This window comes from Grampus griseus (genome assembly GCF_964374135.1).
Source record: "Grampus griseus genome assembly, chromosome: 11".
Classification (NCBI taxonomy): Eukaryota; Metazoa; Chordata; class Mammalia; order Artiodactyla; family Delphinidae; genus Grampus; species Grampus griseus.
This window is the reverse complement of record NC_139005.1, coordinates 98,819,816-98,840,735: the sequence shown is the minus strand read 5'-3', so window position 1 is coordinate 98,840,735 and position 20,920 is coordinate 98,819,816. Positions and strand designations below refer to the sequence as shown.

At 42.2% G+C, this 20,920-nt stretch overlaps 1 protein-coding gene across 1 annotated transcript in view; it reads right to left on the bottom strand.

Moving 5' to 3' along the window:
* The window catches only part of ATXN10 (ataxin 10), a 153,585-nt gene that overhangs the window by 70,946 nt on the left and 61,719 nt on the right, over nucleotides 1–20,920 (bottom strand). Inside the window, exons 8-9 of the mRNA XM_082666280.1 lie at nucleotides 18,425–18,533; nucleotides 16,500–16,669 (exon numbers count right to left, since the gene is read on the bottom strand). Coding sequence (XP_082522406.1) covers nucleotides 16,500–16,669; nucleotides 18,425–18,533 — 279 coding nt within the window. The remainder of the gene's footprint in view (nucleotides 1–16,499; nucleotides 16,670–18,424; nucleotides 18,534–20,920) is intronic.

Sequence of the window (20,920 nt, the reverse complement as noted above, 5' to 3'; positions counted from 1 at the left end):
TATCTACCGGGCAGGACAGACAGTAAGCCTGGAATGCCGAACAGCACGAGAATTCTTGCTGTAAAGATCACAGACGCCTCAGGCGTTTAGAAAACGAGATGTCACGCGAAGCTGTACGTCAGGAGCTCGCCCTAAACATAAAGCATTACCTCCTGCTCTATCATTCCACTTTAAATCACAGCTCCCGGCACTGCGGCAGGGGTATGTAGGCATGCGTGCACGCGCAAGCACACAGGCTGGCGTGTGCTTAAATTAACACCTGGCAACCTAAAAACAACATCTTAAAGGTAACTGTCAGAGCATGAAACACCGCACTAACCAAGAATGTCCAAGGCTGTGAACGAGCACAGTAACACATCCAAAGCAACCCTGAAGTTTGGTGTGATATGCTGTAAGAAACTTCAGTTTTTCAAGATCAATACTTTGAATGTTTTGCACCAGACAACATGATTGTACAGCACTGGAGGGGGTATATCTCAAGCCATGAGCACGTAATTCCATAAAACTAAAACTGGTTTTTCTGAGCTTGTATACAAATTTGAAACGGCTAGAAAGCCTGCGATACTACATGTAGATACCGACGGTCCACGTATGCCTGTGCTCCACACACCGTGGTTCAGGTCAACTCTCCAACGACCCTACTAAGGAGACTGCAGACCTACTTTGCACATGAGGTAGGGGAGCAGGGCGCACAGCTCTGAGCCAAAGGTCAGGCAAGAGCACTGGAAGCTCAGGGTGATGGCGGCAGGGCAGGGGCGAAGGGCTGACTCTGGCTGGGGTCCCCTAACCCCTGCGTCGGGCCTTTCTGACAGCACTGCTCTGGTAACAAACAGCTAAGTCACTCTCTGCTGTACAAACTTTGAAGTATCAACTATAGTTCGAATTTTCTGCCTCTCATCACAAAGGCGGAACTTGTGTTTTCTTCCGTGTTTTACAAAGGTAAGTAAAACTAATAGTGTACACAGAAGCCCAATAAATGCCAGTTTAATAAACGTAGCCTAAATGAGCACGACCGACCGGAGCAAGTGTATCAGCGCTTCATCTTCTAACAAGGCCAAGCTGAACTGTTCATACAAACTATAAAAGCGAATAACACTTTTACTTTGCATGCGAATTCTAGTCACAATTCTGACATTAACTAAAATTTCAAAGCACTGTCACATACAGTATCCTAAAAACTCCTTGAAAAAGGTTTTATGCTATCTGTATTTACCGGTGCTATAAGAATATCCTTCTTCTAAAACTGCTAGAAGTGATTTTCCGAGATTAAAAACAAATCCATCTTAAAGATAATACAGAAAGGACTGACTTCTCTCTCTCTTTAAAATGCTCAATGAAACATCCCTCCCTCCCTTGGAACACATTCTCCAGGGGCCCTGGAGGGGAAGCAGCAAAATTCTAAATCTGACTAAATCTGGCTCTGGCCAGGCTTCCCTACTAGCCTTTGCTGCTCTACTAGCCTTTGCTGCTGGGGCGGCTGGAAACAGGGCTCCTCAGCCCAGGGTGAGAGCACGGGGTGCGACTGTCCACCTGCGTTATAAAAATCAGCTGGTACTGCCCCCTCTGCACAGAAGCTCTGGCATGGTTCTGTTTGGGTTGGGTTGGGTTGGGTTGGGTTGGTGGAGAGGGAGAGGGAGAGGGAGAGGGAGAGGGAAAGGGAGAGGGAGAGGGAGAGAGGGAGAGAGAAATTCCAGCAGGGAAGCGACACGCCTTCCCCCTCCCCACTCCCAAGGGGCCTGCCAGTCGGATTTTTCTGTCAACGACACCCCCCCTCCCGCCCCTCCCAGCTCAGACTTCCCCTGCCGGCCGGCCTCCTCCACACCCCCAGGCCCCAGGCTGTCAGTTCCAGGGCTGCAGGTGCGGACCAAAGTCACTCCTTGCCACCAAAAGGAGGAGGGTGTGATCTGTTTCAGAAAACATGTGAAACTGTTTCTCATCTCATCTATGATCCTCAAGTCTCCCCTTCCTCCCTCCTCCTGCACTGACTGTACGGGCCTCAAAAGATGAAACTCCAACCCCGCTCCTGTCTGAACTCTGCCATGGAAATTACTTATTTTTAAAGTTTCCTGTTGGAGTTTTCCAGTGCATAAATTCAACACTGTCACTAAATCATACCAAGTAAACAGCGATGAGTCATTCTCAGAAATCAGTCTCACGTTAAACCAATTATTCAAATGTCTGCGAGTAACATGAGCTAAGTGCAGCTTGGGGAAGGGTTTGTAACATAAGATGTACAGTAATACAAACAGTCCACCCAGAAAAGGACAATCACACCCCACCCGCCCACCTAACAAGCGAGCTTCTGATCAGCTGTCCCAGCTCACAAGAGGGAACCAGGTTTCCTGCAGTTCTCAGCAGAGGGGGCTGAAATGATACCTACGGGCCTTCTCAGAAAATTTTAGTCAAACAAAAACTGGAAATATTCTTTAAGCTCATCATAGCTATTTAGCTATTTTCTTCTAATGCCCATAGTTTACTGTCTCTAAATGATTAAAGAACATATATTCTCTCTGCTTATGTATGTATGTGTGTCTGTATATATAATAGTATATATTAGTAGACAGAATTTCGTTTAATATAGGTATCTTTTTTGGAAATGTCAGCCTTTCAAGACTGGACTCAGAAAATTAATTACTTAAAAGTTGTCTGGATAAGCAAAGAGAATCACTTTTAGTCCTGCACCTGAAAGGTTGATACTGGATATTCTGCATGCATTTATTTACAAACAGAACTAGAATCTGTGACCACAAGGAGAAAACTGGAAGCACTGTGTCTTTGGCTAATGATGTCCTCAGCAGACAACCACCACAGAGGTGTGGCCAACACTGAGTCTGCGCCGAACGCAGCAGGAGGAGCAGGCGGCTGGGGAACGCAGGGCCAGGCCGCCTGGGTTCTCATGTGGCTCCACCACTGACTGGCAAGTATTTTAACCCGGACAGGCCTCAGTTTACAAATCTGTAAGATGGGGATAATAACATGACCTACTCTAGGAAATACTTGAGGATAAATGCACTGGCTTACGTAAAGGGCTTGGCAGATGTCTGTCACAGTCAGCAGTAGGCAATGCTCGCTTCTATTACTGTGACTGCTTTGTTACTATTCATTTTAGAAGCAACTTACTTTTCCATGGTCTCAAATAAGGTTTAAAATTTTATTTTCCAATCTAAATAAGTGGCCAAGGTAACTAATGCCTTTTCTCCAAAAGAAAATGTAGGTACTTCCAAACGTGGACAAGTTATTACCACTAGTAGCATAAAGACTACAGGCAAGGAAGTGACTACAGTGACTGACCACAGGCTTTAGGCTTGGTTAGGAGGAGAGTCTTGGTCACTCCTGACCATATTATCGAGTTTGCTCTCAGGAAAGACAGAAATACATCACACAAATACGTAAAAGCCTGACGAGGGCTTAAACTGCTTCCTCTCCAAGGTGTATGTGCATTGTTAACATAGGTCTGAATGAAGGAACCGCAAGGCTGATAATGGAATTGTCGGCGTGATGCTGATCACAGGGAAGATGGAGGGTTGCGGAGAGTCGGGCCTCCCCTGCCCACCTCAAGGGCAGCACCACACAGACATCCTAAGCACTGCGCAGGCGTGCGCATCCCTGAGGCAGACTTGGGAGGCTATCTGCCTCAAGAGCGAACGTGGCCAGCAAGGGACCACGTGTGGTTTTCCCGTCCAGGGCCCAGCCTCCAGGAAGCTGCCCGGCGAGAGAAAGCAAGCCCGTCCTTATGCAGAGGGAGGGCAGCCCCCAGGCAGCAAAGCAACTGGCAGGGCCCCCATCCTTCCCCCCGCCCTGGCTGCTGCTCACGGCGCTGCCCCTCAGGGGCCCAACTCAGAGGGGCTGAGGCCCTGCTCCCAGAGGCGTCAGCAGAGGGGAGGATGGCTGTGCTGTGAGCCAGGGCCCGAGCCAGGACCTTCCTACAGGCCGTGCCCCGAGAGGCAGAGTGACCTGGTGGCACACGGGCTTTGGGACTGGATGGGATAAACGAAACCCTCTACAGAACACCCCACTCGGGAACACCTATGAGGCACTCGTGAAGGGCAGTCACTCGCGTTATCACGAAAAATAATTTCATCCTCAGGACAAATGCATATGGCCAGTAATGTTATCTCATTAGAGATGAAGGAGCTGAGACTCTGAGAAGTAAAGTGTACCAAGGCTGCCTTCTTAGCAAGTAAAAAAAAAATGGAATTTAAACTTTCTTTTTTCCCCAAATCAAAATTTTCCCGTACACTGTGCTGAATGTAAGAGTGTGAGAATGCCAGAAGCAGGGAGTCGGGAGGAAGCTCACGCAGTAAACACCCGCCTAGGCTACCTCCCAACTGCTCTGCTTGGCTGACAAGACTCACTTTCGTGACTAACCTCTGGAGGGCCCAGGGGACCTGGGTGACATCCTGCCACTGGGCAGCCTTTGCACCACCCGTGATGCCAAGAATGAAAAGCCAGAGCAGGAGACAAGAGTGGAGGATCCGGGACCCGACCAGGACGAAGTCCCTGGAGGCTGGGGTACACAAGGAGGGAATAAATGGATCTGAAACAGAACAGATCGTTTTCAGAAACGGAAGATATTTTAATGAATCTACCAAGACTGAAACTGTCCCAAGACTCACAATTCCTCCCGTGGAGTTCAGAGCCCGTCAGTACGGCAAACAAAGGCCCACACGGCCTAGCTGGCCAGCCCTCCACTCCGGCCCCACCCCAGGTCCCCCGTCACCCTGCCACCCAACCTCCCACCCCGTGGGTCCTGGTTAAGTCCGGCACGCAGCACGTGGTCCCGCACACCTGCTCACAGGTGCTAATCTGCCTGCAAGGCCAACCCTCTTCGCTGCCTGCCTCTTTCTCAGTCACCCCTGAAGGCCTAGATCCCAGGGCTCTTCCTGAAGCTCAGAGGTGAGCCACTTACATCGACCATTTAGAATGTTTCTACTACTCATTCTGAATACTTTTCGTACACCACTTATTCGACTCTATTTTCACACCTGTCTCCCCCTTTACAGTGTGAATTCCTTGAGAGTAAGCACGAGGCCAAATCCATTTCTTCATCCCCAGCGCCTGGAGTACTGGCTGGTACACAGCATACGGCAGACACAGATTTGCTGAACTGAACTAAAAGCCTACACCACGCCGCCAAATAGCACATTCGTTCATATTTGGAGTCAAAATTATTCCTGCTTTTACTCTTAACTGCAGCACAGCAGTAGATCTGAATTTGAATTAAAACTAAATTCCACAGATTGAGACTAAATATCACTCTTGGTCCATTAGAATGTGATGGGTCTGAAATTAAATTCTATCAGAATGAGATAAGCAATAGGCTTTTAAGGGGGGCGGGGGGAGCAACCTCATAGTGACTTCAAGTGTCGATGAAAAAAAGGCTTTTTATAGCAACACGACTTTGATCCTCTTAATTTTCAGTCGCTGCCAGGAAAAAAAACAAAAAACAAAAAACACGAAATATGCTAACGATCAAAACTGTTCTAGATGTGCGACAGACAGTTCGACCATATTTTTTTAGAAAAGGAGAATACTCTCTAACATTTGAAATAAGAGCACGTTTCTCATTTAACCAGAGAAATGAAGCCTGGGGAGATATAAAGAAATTTCACAATGTCAAAAGCACTCAGATTTTATTAAGTTGAGATCTGTAACAGAAATCCTGGACACTCATGCACTCGGCAAAAGCTAATATACCCAAATCAGAACACCTGACAATAAAGGGTGAATCAGAATTCCTATTCCCCTCAATGTTCCGCACACTGGAAAAATAACCTTTATTGTTTCTCCCCTCTCTCTCTGTCTCTTACACACACACACCACCTACCCCCTCCACCCCAGATATTACTTGTTGGCAAAATCATCCAGGTCCTATGCTCACGTTTTACTTTTTCAAATCCTTCCACTAAAAATATGATTGAAACTGTAATTGTTAAAGCCCCCAGACCTTGGCCGGGAAGGGTCAGGATGGTGTCCTACTCTGAAAGCAGAACAAGGAAAGAATTACCTTGGTCACTAATGAACTTGGCATATGCTCTTCTGATCACAGAGGAAAATCAGAATTCGGCATTCATGCCCCTTTCCGTTCTTAATAGTATTTTCTTATTATTAAAGTGATTCACATTCACTGTAAATACTACAAAAAAATACTTGGAAAAAGAAACCAATCCTTAATTTTACCAGCGAGAGATAACTGCTATTAATGTTGTAGCGTTATTTCTTTGGGGTCATTTTGTCATGCACGTCTGTATCTGTGTAAATATACACATTAGATAGATACAAAAATATAAAAGTAGGGGTTTACGAGATACAATGTTGTGTCCTGCTTCGAATTCCCACTGACCATAATGTCATGAGCACTGGGCCAATATGGTGCCTGCTCTTTGAAAACATGGTTTTATTGGTTACATATCGTACCACCATAATTTACTGAAACATTCCCAACGGATGGAAAAGTAGATTGTTTCTAATATTATCAACAATGCTGACGTCGGCATAAGTATAAATGCAGCTGACCATGACGGAGTGCTTATCTGACATCGTACAGGGACGATCTCATCTACTCCTCACAGGCGCTCTTTGCCATAAGAGCTAATATGACCCTCTTTCTGGCTGAGTAAACTGAGTTGCAAAGAGGTTAAACACTTTGCTCAGGGTCACCCAACAATTATTTAGCAGAACCCCAGGTGTAAACCTATTTAGGGTGGTTTGAGCCTGAGTTTCGCATTTATTTATAGCTAAGTCTATGACAATCATCACTATTTCTAATCCATAAAATATCCTTGGTTATTCTGAAAAATCAACTAAATACTGGCTAGACTTCTATGGTTCCATCTTTAACCCTTTACTCCCCTTTTTCTTTTAATTTTTTATTTACTTATTTATTTGTTTGGTTCGTTGCACAAGGTCCTAAGGGCGGTAGGCTGGCAGGCTCCTCAGTGGCGGCACGCATGTGGGATCTAGTTCCCTGACCAGGGATCGAACCCGGGCCCCTGCATTGCGAGTGTAGAGTCTTAACCACTGTGCCAAGATTTATTGTGGTGTTCGTTACGGGTGAGGTTAGATTTTTTTCCAACTAGTTAACCAATTATCCCTGGTTCACTTTTATAACAAACTTTCCTTTTCTCTCTGGGTTTCTGGGCTTTCCTTCTCACATGTTAACTTTTTATAACTTCTCAGGTGTCTGCTTCTGAAGGATGCTCTCTTCCACTAACCTATGGATTTCTGTACGTTGTTGATTATTTTCACTTTAGGGTATATTTTAATACTGTTGAGATAATTCCTCAGTTATTTTCATTTTTTGTCAAAATTCTGGGTTCCCCCCTCAGGGGACTGTAACTGGCCTAGCAATTAACAATGAGTCTAAAACCAACGCATATCTTTACAATATTCCGTATTTCCATCCAGGAACAAGGTACATCTCTCAGTTTATGTGGCTGGTTTTCCCCTCACCTGAGTCTCTCAGATACCTCTTGTTATGGATACTGCGAAATAATGGTTTTTACTATTAAACACAAATCCGTTTAAAACCCCTATAGTCTAGAAACTGACCACATGGCCTAGCAAAGGAAACCGGATTCCAGGCTTTTACAAACTGCTGAGTCGCCCCGGGCAGATGACTTCCCCACTGTCTTCCTTTCGGTATCTAGGACGTGTGTAAATGATGCTTCTGAGAAATACGCAGTTTTCTACACTCATCTCCAGGAAGTCGCAGACTACTGAAAGCAGCTGAACAGGAACTAAGGAGCGCGATCACTGCCGAGAACAAAGTCAGTCCCACATGCGCTCTTTTACAAAAGGTGCCCCCTCTTAAGGACTCACACACGTGGGTCCAAGATTTCAAATGTCTCTTTCTCCCGCGAATGTGGATGCACTGGAGCACAGCAGAGAACCTGGGTCTGGAGGTCAGACGTCAGCCTGCTACTGCTCCAAGCAAGTGACTCAACTACCCAAGCTCCGACTAACGAGTGAATCTGGATACTCATCCACCGCCCATTAATTCCTCACACTGCACATTAGGTATAGTGGCAGGTGTTAAACTAGACACGTGTGTCCCGCCTGCAAGGAGCTTACAGTCTTCTGGGGAAGAGAGCAGTGGGAACCACGGAAGAGCCTGGCACAGGCAGGAGCCTAGTTGGTATGCAATAGTGACAGACTACAATAAATTGTTGTATTTGATTTATATATTTAGCATGATTCTTCCTTTTAAACAACGTGAAGCCTTTTCTGCAAAAGAACAAGCTGATCACTCTACAAGATACAGAAAGGGGCTTGTGGGTATTTCAAAAGAAAAAATTTACAATACACTCAACCATGACATGTGTCCTCAAGATAGGAATTTTAATTTCATTTACTGTAACAGGAACTGTCAGTTCAGGAAACTAATGGTGACGGTTTGATTTATGAATTTTGACATATTTCTTGAACTGGGATTACATTACAAAGAAGTGGAATTCTAAGCAAGCCAGCTCTTGCCTATACATTCAATCTTCAAATCAATAAGCTGGGATCCTGTGCAACGTGCTTCTGACAGACGGAAAACACAGAGTCTAACTGAGATGGGCCATACACCTGTAATTTAAAAGTTCCTTAACACACTCTCGGGATTGAGCTAGAACAGATTTTGGTATCCACACAGAAAACACTTCAGCTCTCTACTCAGTAGTAACGAAAGAGAAATTCAACTCAGAAAGCATTTGTGGTCAAACTGAAGAGAAAAAAAAACATTCTCACCCTAAAGAAAGTTCTCATATTTGCTTTCACTCTGCTTCCTCCCAAAAGTCCCGTCTATTAGAAAAGTAATAAACAGAGAATCCGGAATATGAGGGTTTCTGTAAACACCTGTGAGATGTGTACACATTTCCATTTAAATACGTACAATGGGGAGACACTGAAATGAACTAGATCTGCTCCTCTACAGTGAGGCTGGTGCGGGAGGGGAGAGCAGGAGGTGGTAAGCAACACCAGACACCAAGACACGCTATTAGACGCTTTATGTAAGTGATCACATTTAATCCTTCCAACCCGGTGAGGTAGGTGTAACAGTTTCCACTTTACACGTGAAGAAGCTGAGATTCAGAGGTTAAGTCACATGTCCCAATTTATACTTTATACAGCTAAAAAGTGGTGAAATTAAGAGGCAAAGGTGGGCCTCTCTAAGTCTTGTCTGGAGTCTCTGCACTATCCCAAGCTGTCTGTTGTAAGGTTCCCCCAGAAGCATCACTCATATTTATGGATCCAAATGTTACAAGCCAAGGGAAGACAGAGGAGCCAGTGCCAGGAGAGCCCAATGTCAGGACATTTTCAATAGCCCATCTGGAATTCCCCAGTTAGTCAGGCACAGAGTTACGGTATTGAAGCTTCCTGTAAAAATGGAAAAATACGTGTCTGGGAAAGAGGGCAGATTAGCCATATCACCATGGAGATCTAGGGAAAGGGGTTTCACAGAAGACTAACCCTCAAGAGAGAAGCAAGGAAAAGTGGTGGTGGTGGAAGATATTAGGAAGGTACCGCTTTTACTCACTAAAGTAAAACTGAGTGACACTGAAGTCAAATTTTGTGTATGTCACGGTTTCGCCAGGGGTCAGTTTATGGATGCGTATCACACTAAAGTCTTAAGTAAAAACAACAGCATACATATGCTGCCATGTGCATCGGAATTAACAACTGATAACGTATTTATATACAGAAACTGAGGGTGGGGGGAGTATAAAGCAGGGGGGTAAGGAGTAGATTGACAGGGTAGAAAGGGGAGCGGGGGCGAGAAAGCTTCCCTGCACTGACCTCAGAAGGTTTTGAGGAGGATGCACCTTATGACCTTGAGTTCTAAAGGCCAAGTTAAGATGCCTGGGGTAAAGAATGCAGGCTGGGAAGCCCACACAGGGCAGGCACAGGCCAAGAAGGCAGGTGCTGGCTTTGTGGGAGGACAGAGCGCCAAGGGCCCCACCACCTCAACCCACTCTACAGCAGCACAAAGGAAACACCAGCACACACTTGTCAAGTGCTCATTTCTCTGCATAACATGCTCTCAGTCAATTCTCTGGGTAACTGCTGAGTCAGCCAGCACTGACGCAGAAGACAAGGACTGACCCCTGCTAAGAGCAATAACCTTAAGAAAATAATTAGGAAATAGCAAGAGATTTTAAGTGTCATGATTTAATAGGTGAATATGCTGCTTAAGAACATTTCAAATAGGAAGAAATCATTTTTAAAAAGGATTTAATAGTTCGCCTGCTCAAGGCTTCTCCCATCTGGATGTGAAAGGTACCCCTCCCCTCAAAAAAACCCGTGTTACGAATGCTTAACAATCATAAATTTAGTCTAAAACTTTAAGATTAATGAAAAAAGTGCAATCAGATCTACAAAGCCTAAACTTCAGATTAAAATTTTTTTATTTGCAAATATTATGCTATATAGATATCCTAACAGCCTAAAATATAGATATGGATAAATCAAATAAGAATAAGGTAAATTACAATAAGTTAGAATATATTCAAATATATCCTAAACATAAAAGACTTTCAAAAATAATTACAGAACCCAGAATTTAGAAGAATATTAATTTTTATTTAAAAAAGTTATTTTATTTTTACTACATGTCTTTGTTTACAAGTATAGTCAGGAAATTTTATAGCAAAATTGAGACTCCTTGAAGAGGAGGGCTGTGTCTTATCTGCTTTATATTTTCAGCATCTAAAACTGTGCTCAGTATGTAGTGGACAGTTGACAAATATTTTAAATTCTCATTCAAGAAAAATTTACTGAATGCTTACTATATAGCAGGTACAGTTTAGATGTTGGGAATCACACAATGGGTAAAACATTTTAATGAAAAATGTATCACAAAGATTTTATATAATGTATATATAAAAATGAAACCTACCTTCAAAATAGATTATTCCAAATTGGGGTGGTCAAAGAGTTTATTGTCTTTACACTTTGAACTTTTCCATATAGGACAGGCTTATTTTTAAAATGAAGTTATGCCTTTAATGAAAGCTTTATGCGTGCATATGTTTGAACACATGGGATCAAACGTGTGTGAATGCTAGCAATCTTTTCTATCAGGAGAAGGAGGAGGAAGAGAAGAAACTGAACAGCATTTCCACAAAACCTTTGGCAGAATGGATTCAGCAGCCAACACAGTGGATGGCCCACCTTAGTCAGTATGATTTCTTTGGGGGAAAAAGAAGGTAGAGAAACTAGATCACCTGCTCATCCATTTTTGAAAATGCATTTAGCTTTATGGAAAAACAAAAACCATGTTTGGTTTTTCTTCTAATGAAGCATTCAGTTAAAGAATTCATGACAATAGCAAAGAAAAGAAGAATGGGGAAGAAAAAAAGTAAACTATTCACTCCTTTTTCTAACAAAGAAGAAGCTGGAGAATGCTTTCTTCATGTTTACAGCATTAATACCCATGTGCTTCTCACAACAGAAACCAAAATAAAATCTCCTTTTCAGGTCCACAAAGGTTTTAAAAGTAAACTAACCACTACAGATGCAGCAAGAAAATACCACGTAAGTCGAGCACAAAACACAAGTTAAGAAGTCGCTAAGTAGTTAAGCACATCTCCCTACCATGACTTGGTAAAGGGAAGTCTAGAAATTCCTTTACAATTCAGGAAATACTACAATCCATCATGTGTACAGACCTAAGAGTTCAAGATTCATGGAAGACTGGATAAGACAAATTTCTGAGCAGATTTTCAGTCTGAAACCAGGCAACTTGATCCTCTTAAACACTGCCCAAAGACACAAATGGAAAGGAAGATTACTGCCCTTCCTGCTACTGTGGTGCAGGCCAGCTCCCGTCCTGGCTGAGAGAGGGCTACTCCAGGCACTGGCACAGCCAGACCGGAGGACCACGTCAGTCATCTGCTCCTCTCCGACAGCCCTCCCCACAAGAACTCTGTTTAGAGCTGCTAGTGCCCGTGCGGATCTCCCTACTAAGGTGACTCTGTCTTCCCCAGAGCATGCGGCACATAGCAGTTTCCAGTCAATAAATGCTAGGTGAATTAAATCACACTTAGTCTCTCTGAGCCTTGGTTTCTTCATTTAGAAAATGATGATAATATCTTTTCAGCCTTTTCCACAGAGGCGTCAAAAGGCTCCAAAGAACTAATGCAGATGAAAAGAACTTTGTAACAGGGAAAGGGCCACATAACTAACTATAGGGGGAGCCATCCAGCAGGCGGGCACGCACTCAATGCAATGAACAAAGTCACACAGACAAGCACAGAGACCAGGCTGGGCTTCAATGGCTTTTGGTCAAACCTCAGAGCAGTCAGGTAGTACACAAAGATTCCAGGAAGTGTGTGTCAGTAACTCTGGGATTCCAGTTCAACGAGGCAAGGACGGCCCTTCGGTGCTCCTAGAGGGGAAGACGCACAGGAGGACACACCTGTCTGTCTTATCCATCTAAGGGTCCAAGGCTGGGACCATTTGATGCATGGATGAACCAGAGGCAGGGATGTGAGCAGCAAACGGGTGGCAGACCTGAACCAGGAGCAGGCCCGAGGGGGCTGCTTAGCCTGGGAGAGCAGGGTTCACCAGCCTCCAGCATTTTCCGTCTCAAGTCATTCAGGAAGTCTATTTTAAACCCCTTCTCCAAACCCTTGGAGAGCTCCCAAATGAGAAGCTCCACGGTACAGGGGAGACAGCACAGGCCCAGGAGCTCACAGACAAATCTAAATTCTACTCTGGACTCTGCAAATCTCTAACTGATGGCCTCTCCCTACAGTGTGGTTGGCAGAACCGGATTTGCAGGGCTGATGCAAAGATGAAAGTGGATAATACACGTAGTTCACTAAGCACAACACGGGACATAGTAGACACAACAAATCATGAGTCCCTTTTTCCCTCTGGGTGACGGATGAACTAAACTAAGCTCAATGATACAAAATCCCCCTAACTCATACTTTTAGTAGAGAAAGAGCCAAACATCCCTTTGGGCCCCAATTTGCAGAGAAGTGGGACAATCCATCCAGACAATACAATGAAAATTAATGGCGTGGTGATAAAGACCCGCTACATAACCACCCATTTCTCCCAAATTATAACTAAAGTTGTCAAGCGCTAGTGAACTCCATCCTTTGAGGCATCAGTGAGCAAAGGCTCATGTCTCTGATGCTCAGACTGAATCAGGATTTGGCTGCAAGACTGTTATGCTGTGGTAGATTCTTTGGAAAGAGAAAAAAAAAATCCCACAAGTAATGCTTTCAGGTTAAGTTTTTTGTTGGCATAGGTAAAAAAAAGTAGGAGAAACAGAGGCATTCTTACACTCAAAGAATGAACTCCTTCATACCTTCAAGAGTGTTTGCTCAGAAGTCAGCAGTGCTATTAGCGACTGCACACGTGAAGGACACACTATAGACTTCCTGTGAGCCCCGCGACCTCTCCAGGGCAGCACTCGGGCACACTCCGTATTTACTTACGGTGCAATCTGATCCTGACTTCAGTGAGCTATTTCATAAGCCTTTTAAGGGTTACTACGTTTTGTTCCTTTAAGAAGCCAATCCAAATTAGCAGCAAAAGTATAGGTAAACACACAAGAAAACCGCTTCTTCTGTGCTCCTGAAAAAAGGCGGTCTTGGTCATTAAAAAAAGGTAAAGTGTTTTATCCTCTATCAACTTTCTCTTACAAAAAATCAGTCCAGTAATTTTCCAAGGGTGGGTCAGTAGTCTCCCACTCACACCTGCTTGAAGATGAGGAGCCGTCAAAACGGTACACACATGGAATAAAAGAGCAAATTATCCGGTGCTCAGTTCTGCGCCATGTCCTATAGAAATTATTCCAGTTATCAAATGCCGCAAAACATACTACCCCAAAACTTAGCATCTTAGGATGACCATTCCATTTTCAACCTTTTCTCTCCTCTGTTCTTTAGACTGGATGATTTCTATCGATCTATCTCCAAGTACACTGACTCTCTGTCATCTCAAGTTGTTAAGCTCATTCAGTAAAATTTTTATATTTTATTTGGATACTGCATTTTTCAGTTCTAGAACTTCCACTTGGTCCTTTTTTATAGTTTCCATTTCTCTGCTGAGATAAGCTATGTTTTCATTCATTCAAAGCATGTTTTTTTTACATCCTTGAGCATAGTTACAACTGCTTTAAAATCCTTGTCTGATAAACCCAACGTGTGTGTCACCACACAGTCTATCTCCGTTATTTTTTTGTCTGGATAACAGGTGATATTTTTCTGTGTTTCAAGTAAGTTTGGATTGTAAGTTATATTAGACACTGTGAATGTTATGCTGTGGAAAATTCTAGATTCTATTATATTCCTCTAAAGAATATTGATATTTTTGTTTTAGCAGGTAAATTACCTTGGTTGGAGTTAAACCGTAAACTCCAGGGTGGCAGCTCAAATCTCAGTATAATTATCTTATCCTTAGCTTAGCTGCTTGGAGCCTGCCCCATGCATCTCTGATTCAAGCATCAGCAGGGATTTAGGTGGCTGGTACACAGAATGTGGGGCTTAACTTTCTCCTTTCCGGGATTCCCCCTTTCACTTTCTAAAGTCTGTGACTGCTCCAAACTGTCCTTTGATTCTTTAAGCTAAAAGTACTGTAGATTTTCTATCAGAGTTTTAACTGCCCTGCATGGCACACTCTCTGCTGTGCCGTTCTTCCAACTGTCATTTCGATTCCAAACTCTATCTGTTTGTGTCAAATCTGAGTGTCTTCACATAGCTGTCTTTTGTCCAGAGTTTATAATTATTATTTGCAAGAGGATCAGTCCAACGTTAGCTTACAGGGGCATTAACAGAAGCAGAACCTATAAAAAAATTTTTTCCCCCAATTTTTTACTTTTTCTCACAGTATTGTGGGTCATGAATTCAGAAAGGGCTTTGCCAGGCAGGCTGTCCCTGATTCATGTGGCATCAACTGGGCAACTGAGGAACTGGCTTGGAACAAGCGAACTGAGCAGCTACCTAAAAAGTTCCAAGATGGTTTCTCACTTACATGCCTGGTTCCTTGGTGTTCCTTGACTAGTCCCTTTCTCTCTCCTCACTGCATCTCATCCTCCAGGACTTCTCCATGTGGACTTGGTAATCTCAGGGAATTGCATGATGATCTCAGGGAATCTGCACTTGTCACATGGTGACTGGCTTCTACGAAGCCAGATACAGAACCTGCCAGACCAGTCAAAGGCTACACCAGAAGTGGCACAGGATCACTCCCACCATATTTTATTATGCAAAGCAGTCAGGGGGCCTTAGTCGTCTAGATTCAAGAGGACAGAGAAATAAATCTAACCCCTGATGGGGGAGTGGCAAAGTCACATCGCCGGAATACATGAGGCACAGAATGATGAGGTACTTCTGCAGCCATCTTGGAAAAAATATAACCTGCCACACATATGTTCAGTATCTGTAAAACTCTGGAAAAATACAGGCAGACTTGCTCAATATGAAGCACATGGCCCAATTCTCCCGTCATCTCTTTTTAATCACATTATCAATACAATTACCCCTAAGCTATTCAGCACAAAAGAGGTTTCTAATGGCGGTCTATTGAGTTTTCAGAGATTTAATACTTAAACATCATGTCCATTTCAAGATATCGGGAAGACATGCTTATGATGCTATCATCCATAAATGCAGGGCACAGATGTTAAGGTCCGTTTGTCTGTTTGTTTGTTTATTCATCTTTATTGGAGTATGATTGCTTTACAATGTTCTGTTAGTTTCTGCTGTACAACAAAGTGAATCAGCTATATGTACACACATATCCCCATATCCCCTCCCTCTTGCGTCTCCCTCCCACCCTCCCTATCCCACCCCTCTAGGTGGTCACAAAGCACCGAGCTGATCTCCCTGTGCTATGCAGCAGCTTCCCACTAGCTAGCTATTTTACGTTTGGTAGTGTACATATGTCAATGCTGCTCTCACTACGTCCCAGCCTCCCCTTCCCCGTCCCCGTGTCCTCAAGTCCGTTCTCAACATCTGCATCTTTATTCCTGCCCTACCACTAGGTTCATCAGTACCATTTTTCTAGATTCCATATATATGTGTTAGCATACGGTATTTGTTTTTCTCTTTCTGACTTACTTCACTCCGTATGACAGACTCTAGGTCCATCGGTTTGTTTGTTTTTTAAGATAACAGTCAATAAAAACTACTATTTATTAAACGTCTACTATGTGTTTGAAAATTTCCAGGTTCGATTTTTCATTCACTGTTCTCTGTATAAACAAACAGTGTGCTTAAATGCACAGACTTGGGACAGCGCTGACTACTTACAGGAAAGGAGACTGGCTCAGACACACCGTGGACAAGCACAACACAAAACTACAAAAATACGAACCCTAATACGGACAAAGACGACACAGTATGTTCACTGTGGTAATATATGCATATAGATATACCTCAGGCTACTTGCTAAGCACCTCAAGCTTCATTCCCCAAAAGTGAACAGATTCTAAATCCTAAATATTATATTCTAAATAAAGCCATATGTGTATGAAATACACTAAGAAAGAACCGTACCTTGTCTTGGTTATCTTTATTCTTGTAACACAGATTTCCAATCAGACGAATGAGATGAGACTTGAAGCCCTCAGCCATATTTGAGATGTCACCTTCTGCTTTCATGCAAGCACAGGTGCTGAAGATGTTTATGGTGTCACTGCCAGCTACATGAATCACTCGTAAAAGTTCTATGACAAAAACAATAAACTTCATTTTCCATAGAAAAATTTTTATTTTTACGTTTTATACTAGATTCCCATAAATAAATCTAATTTATTTTAATGGATTAAAATAAAATACAGGTAGAGTACTGAAAGCTTTCTTTAAAATAACAATGAGAAGGCTCTTCTGCTTTTGCTTTAGAATTTTTCATGACTCTAGTTTTGCAGATAAGCCAAAATGATTAACCCCACCTGGACTTTCTATTTATCCACAAAGAAAAGTTAGCTAAAAATTTCCTACCATCTTTCCTAGTAAAAGGTTTCCAATTCCAACTTCTTTATGAAGGAACTCAGGCGACAACTACAGTCAGCTAAGTCTAACCTGCAACACCTATCTGTAATGAGCCATATGACAAAAACCAAGAAGCACGTTGATTTTTTTCTCATTGTCCAGATAATCAGAAGGCAGCATGTGTTCCCCGTTAATCTACTTTGGCTGCCCTCAGAAGAAATAACTTCACATTGTTACACTCTATGAAATGCTTGTAGGCAGCCTATGAAAGTAGACAATCTTCCAGAAGCTTTATTAAATGTTTTCACATTATCTCATTTAACACTCTCAATAAAGTTACTAAAGGCAGGTCACTTTCCCAATTTTATAATGAAGAAATCAGGCTCAGAGAAGTTAGTAACTGGGCAGAGTTGGGCTGACAACCCATGTTTGCCCTGGCTCCAAACACATGCTTTTCCCACAATGATTCAGTTTCTCAGGTTTGTGATGTCTCATTTTCATTATCACTGGAAGCACCGCATTCAAAATAAAACACTGATATGCGATTCTAAATATCTCCTAAAGCTCACTGCTAACTCATCCACCCATCTAGACACCAATTCATCTTTCTTAGCATATGGGTCTCCAGAATAAGTATAATATTTTTTTTAAAGAAAAATATAGCAAACACTGAAGAGCAGCCATAAGCATGGCTAAGCACAAGGAACAGGTTGTAGATCAATTATTTTGCAAACAGCTTTTTAGCAAAGATGGGAATATTTCAAGCAATGGCTTCTTGTTTAAAACAGTTTTCTTATAAGAACAGAATACATAATTATCAGTACTACGGGTAAAGCAATATTCTTCATGTTCCATAAGTGTAACTGGAAAAATTTACTAACAAATCTGGTAAAACTATAGGAGCATGAAAATCGCCAACATCGTCAAAAACCCCATCACTGTCATAACTGCCCCCTCCATCATCACCATCACAACCACTACTGATGGAATACCCACTATGGGCACCCTGTGTAACAGGATTAATATCCTCATCAACTGATTAGGCATCACAAACAGCAGGATAAGTGGCAAGGGCCTGAGCTGTTACCAAAACACTGTGATTCCTTTCAAGAAAAAATATTCCAAAAAAATCTCAAAAATATACTAATACACTGAAAATTAAGGCTCTGTGTTTGAACTTATACTACAGTACGACAAGTCAAAGATTTTTTAATTAAAAATAATATGGAGACTTCCATGGTGGTCCAGCAGTTAAGACTCCACGCTCCCAATGCAGGGGGCCCAGGTTCAATCCCTGGTCAAGGAACTATATACCGCATGCATGCCACAATTAAAGATCCCTCATGCTGCAACCAAAGATCCCACACGCTGCAACCAAAGATCCCGCATGCCACAACTAAAGACCCGGTGCAGTCAAATAAATAAATAATACATATATAAATACATACATAAATAAATAAATTAAATAATATGTGCGATATTTCACTCACCAATCACTCTTTCCAGCAAGCCAGGAAAAACCTGTAGATAGCCGAGCAGGTCAGTATTAGCAGTCATTTCACAAAGGACATCAAGAAGCCTAATTGTAGTCAGCGCCTCCTAAAAGGAAAAGAAAATATGACTTTTAAGCCAAGCTAAATGATTTGACTATTATTAAATAACTGTAGGAGAATAAATATTACAAAAAATATTCAAGAGACAGTGCTTGTAACATCTAAACAGAGAACCAGAACTATCAGGAACAAAACAGAAGTATTAAACATGTACAGGAATAATCATTTTCACCAACAGCAGACATCTGCTATCAAGAACACAAGATTATGTGTCATTATGTGTCTTCTTGGAGCAAAGAGTAAGAAAAGTTCTTATTCAAGCAAAAATACCTTCCAACAGTGGAATAAATGTTCAAAATTACTAGCTATGTACATAACATTTATGCAAATACTTTCTTTTTAAAGCGTTCCCAGCAAGCAAGTTCTACTTTAAAGATACAAATATCCCATGAAATACATTAATTTCTTGTCCACAGGAATCCTGTAAAATGCTGTGGTTGAAAGAACTTCAGCTGCAATAACTTGGATTATTTCTGGGTGAATATAAACCTATATGCAATATCTTGGTAGCTTAGAAAAGATACTTGAAAATGTTAGTTCACATAACTACTAAATAACTTATTATCAAATAGAGTACATGATCAAGAAACTACCAGCTACCAACTGCGTGGCATTAGGTAGTCTAAATATAATTTTAAAATGTAATTTTTGCACAGATTTTTTTACTTCATTTTTACAGTGCACATTATTTGACAAAATGTGGTAATACAAATTTAACTGTTTATTATCTCACATAATGTTCTTCAAAAGAAAAACAAGTTATTTCCTTTTTAAAATTCTAAATGTGTATTTATTATTCTCCAATTAGGAGACAGTATTTTTTTTAAAGATTTCTTTGATGTGGACCACTTTTAAAGTCTTTATTGAATTTGTTACAACATGCTCTGTGTTTTGGTTTTTTGGCCATGACGCATGTGGGATCTTAGCTCCCCAACCAGGGATCGAACCCACACCTCCTGCACTGGAATGCAAAGTCTTAACCACTGGACCGCCAGGTTAAGTCCCCAGGAGATAATATTTTAATATAGTATTCTGAAATCTCAAATAGCAAGAAACACACATTTTTTTGTGTGTTTAATTTTAATAGCTTTCGCTTGCTAGTTTAAAAGTTAGGAGATGGGCTTCCCTGGTGGCGCAGTGGTTGAGAGTCCGCCTGCCGATGCAGGGGACACGGGTTCGTGCCCCGGTCCGGGAAGATCCCACATGCCGTGGAGCGGCTGGGCCCGTGAGCCATGGCTGCTGGGCCTGCGCATCCGGAGCCTGTGCTCCGCAACGGGAGAGGCCACAACAGTGAGAGGCCCACGTAACGCAAAAAAAAAAAAAAAAAAGTTAGGAGAAAATATCTAGTAGAAGTCTGTTTAGAAGACTGGAGCAAATCCATTAACTTATTTAGCACAGCGTCTGCATCCTCTTTTATTAAATGAGTAGTTGCCCAGACGGTCATCTTCGGATACCACTTCTCCTTCAAGAAATGGCTGATTGGCTATAGGTCTGGGGCAGAGCACATATGAGATGACCCTGGACACCTTGTCATACCAGAGAGCAAGGCAGCTATCAGAGTCTCCTCGGATCATGTCACAAGGAATCAGAAGCAACTTGAAGAGGCTCCCCCGGCCAGCAATGGCACATGAAACCATTAGGAAGAATTACGGCTAAAATGGACTGAAAACAAATCCAGTGGTTTACAAGCCATGACTTCATAACAATGATTAAAGTAAAACTGAACAACTCACTCATCAACTTTGTATGATACCATAAAACCAGCTCAATACTTTGAAGACTGGTAATCAAAGGGGGGCGGTGATCAACCATTTATTCTGTTTTTCTTAATCAAAATGAACCTTGCATAACCTAATAGCTTATTAGAAGTTTCTCTTTATAAAATATTCCAGCTAAAAAATGAATGATAGAGTCCAAATACCACCATTTCACAACCTGCAAAGAATTAATGGATCTAGTCAATAGTCATTAACAACTGCTAACATTACAAAAAGAGACAAGCAGACATTATATGACTCCATGAAAGTACTTATCACCGACAATGAAATATACTAGAAAGAGAAAAAAAAAAAAAAAAAAAGACCTAACCCAAATCTGAATAAGCCTCTGGAAGGAATTATCATTCACAGGAAATGCAAGGAAAAGAGGGGGTATGTTAAACCCCACCATGGAGATATCCTCATCAAAAAGGAAACTGTAGGAAACTGTACAGGTGAAACAACCCAGTTCAACAGAAAATGAGCAAAGGTGGAAAAAAAAGAGAGGAGGAAGAGGAAAGGGGAACCTAGTTAAAGGAGATTTAAGATACAGCAGCCAATTGCAATGTATGCCCTTATATCCTGATTCAAAGAAATAAACTTGAAAAAGAATATT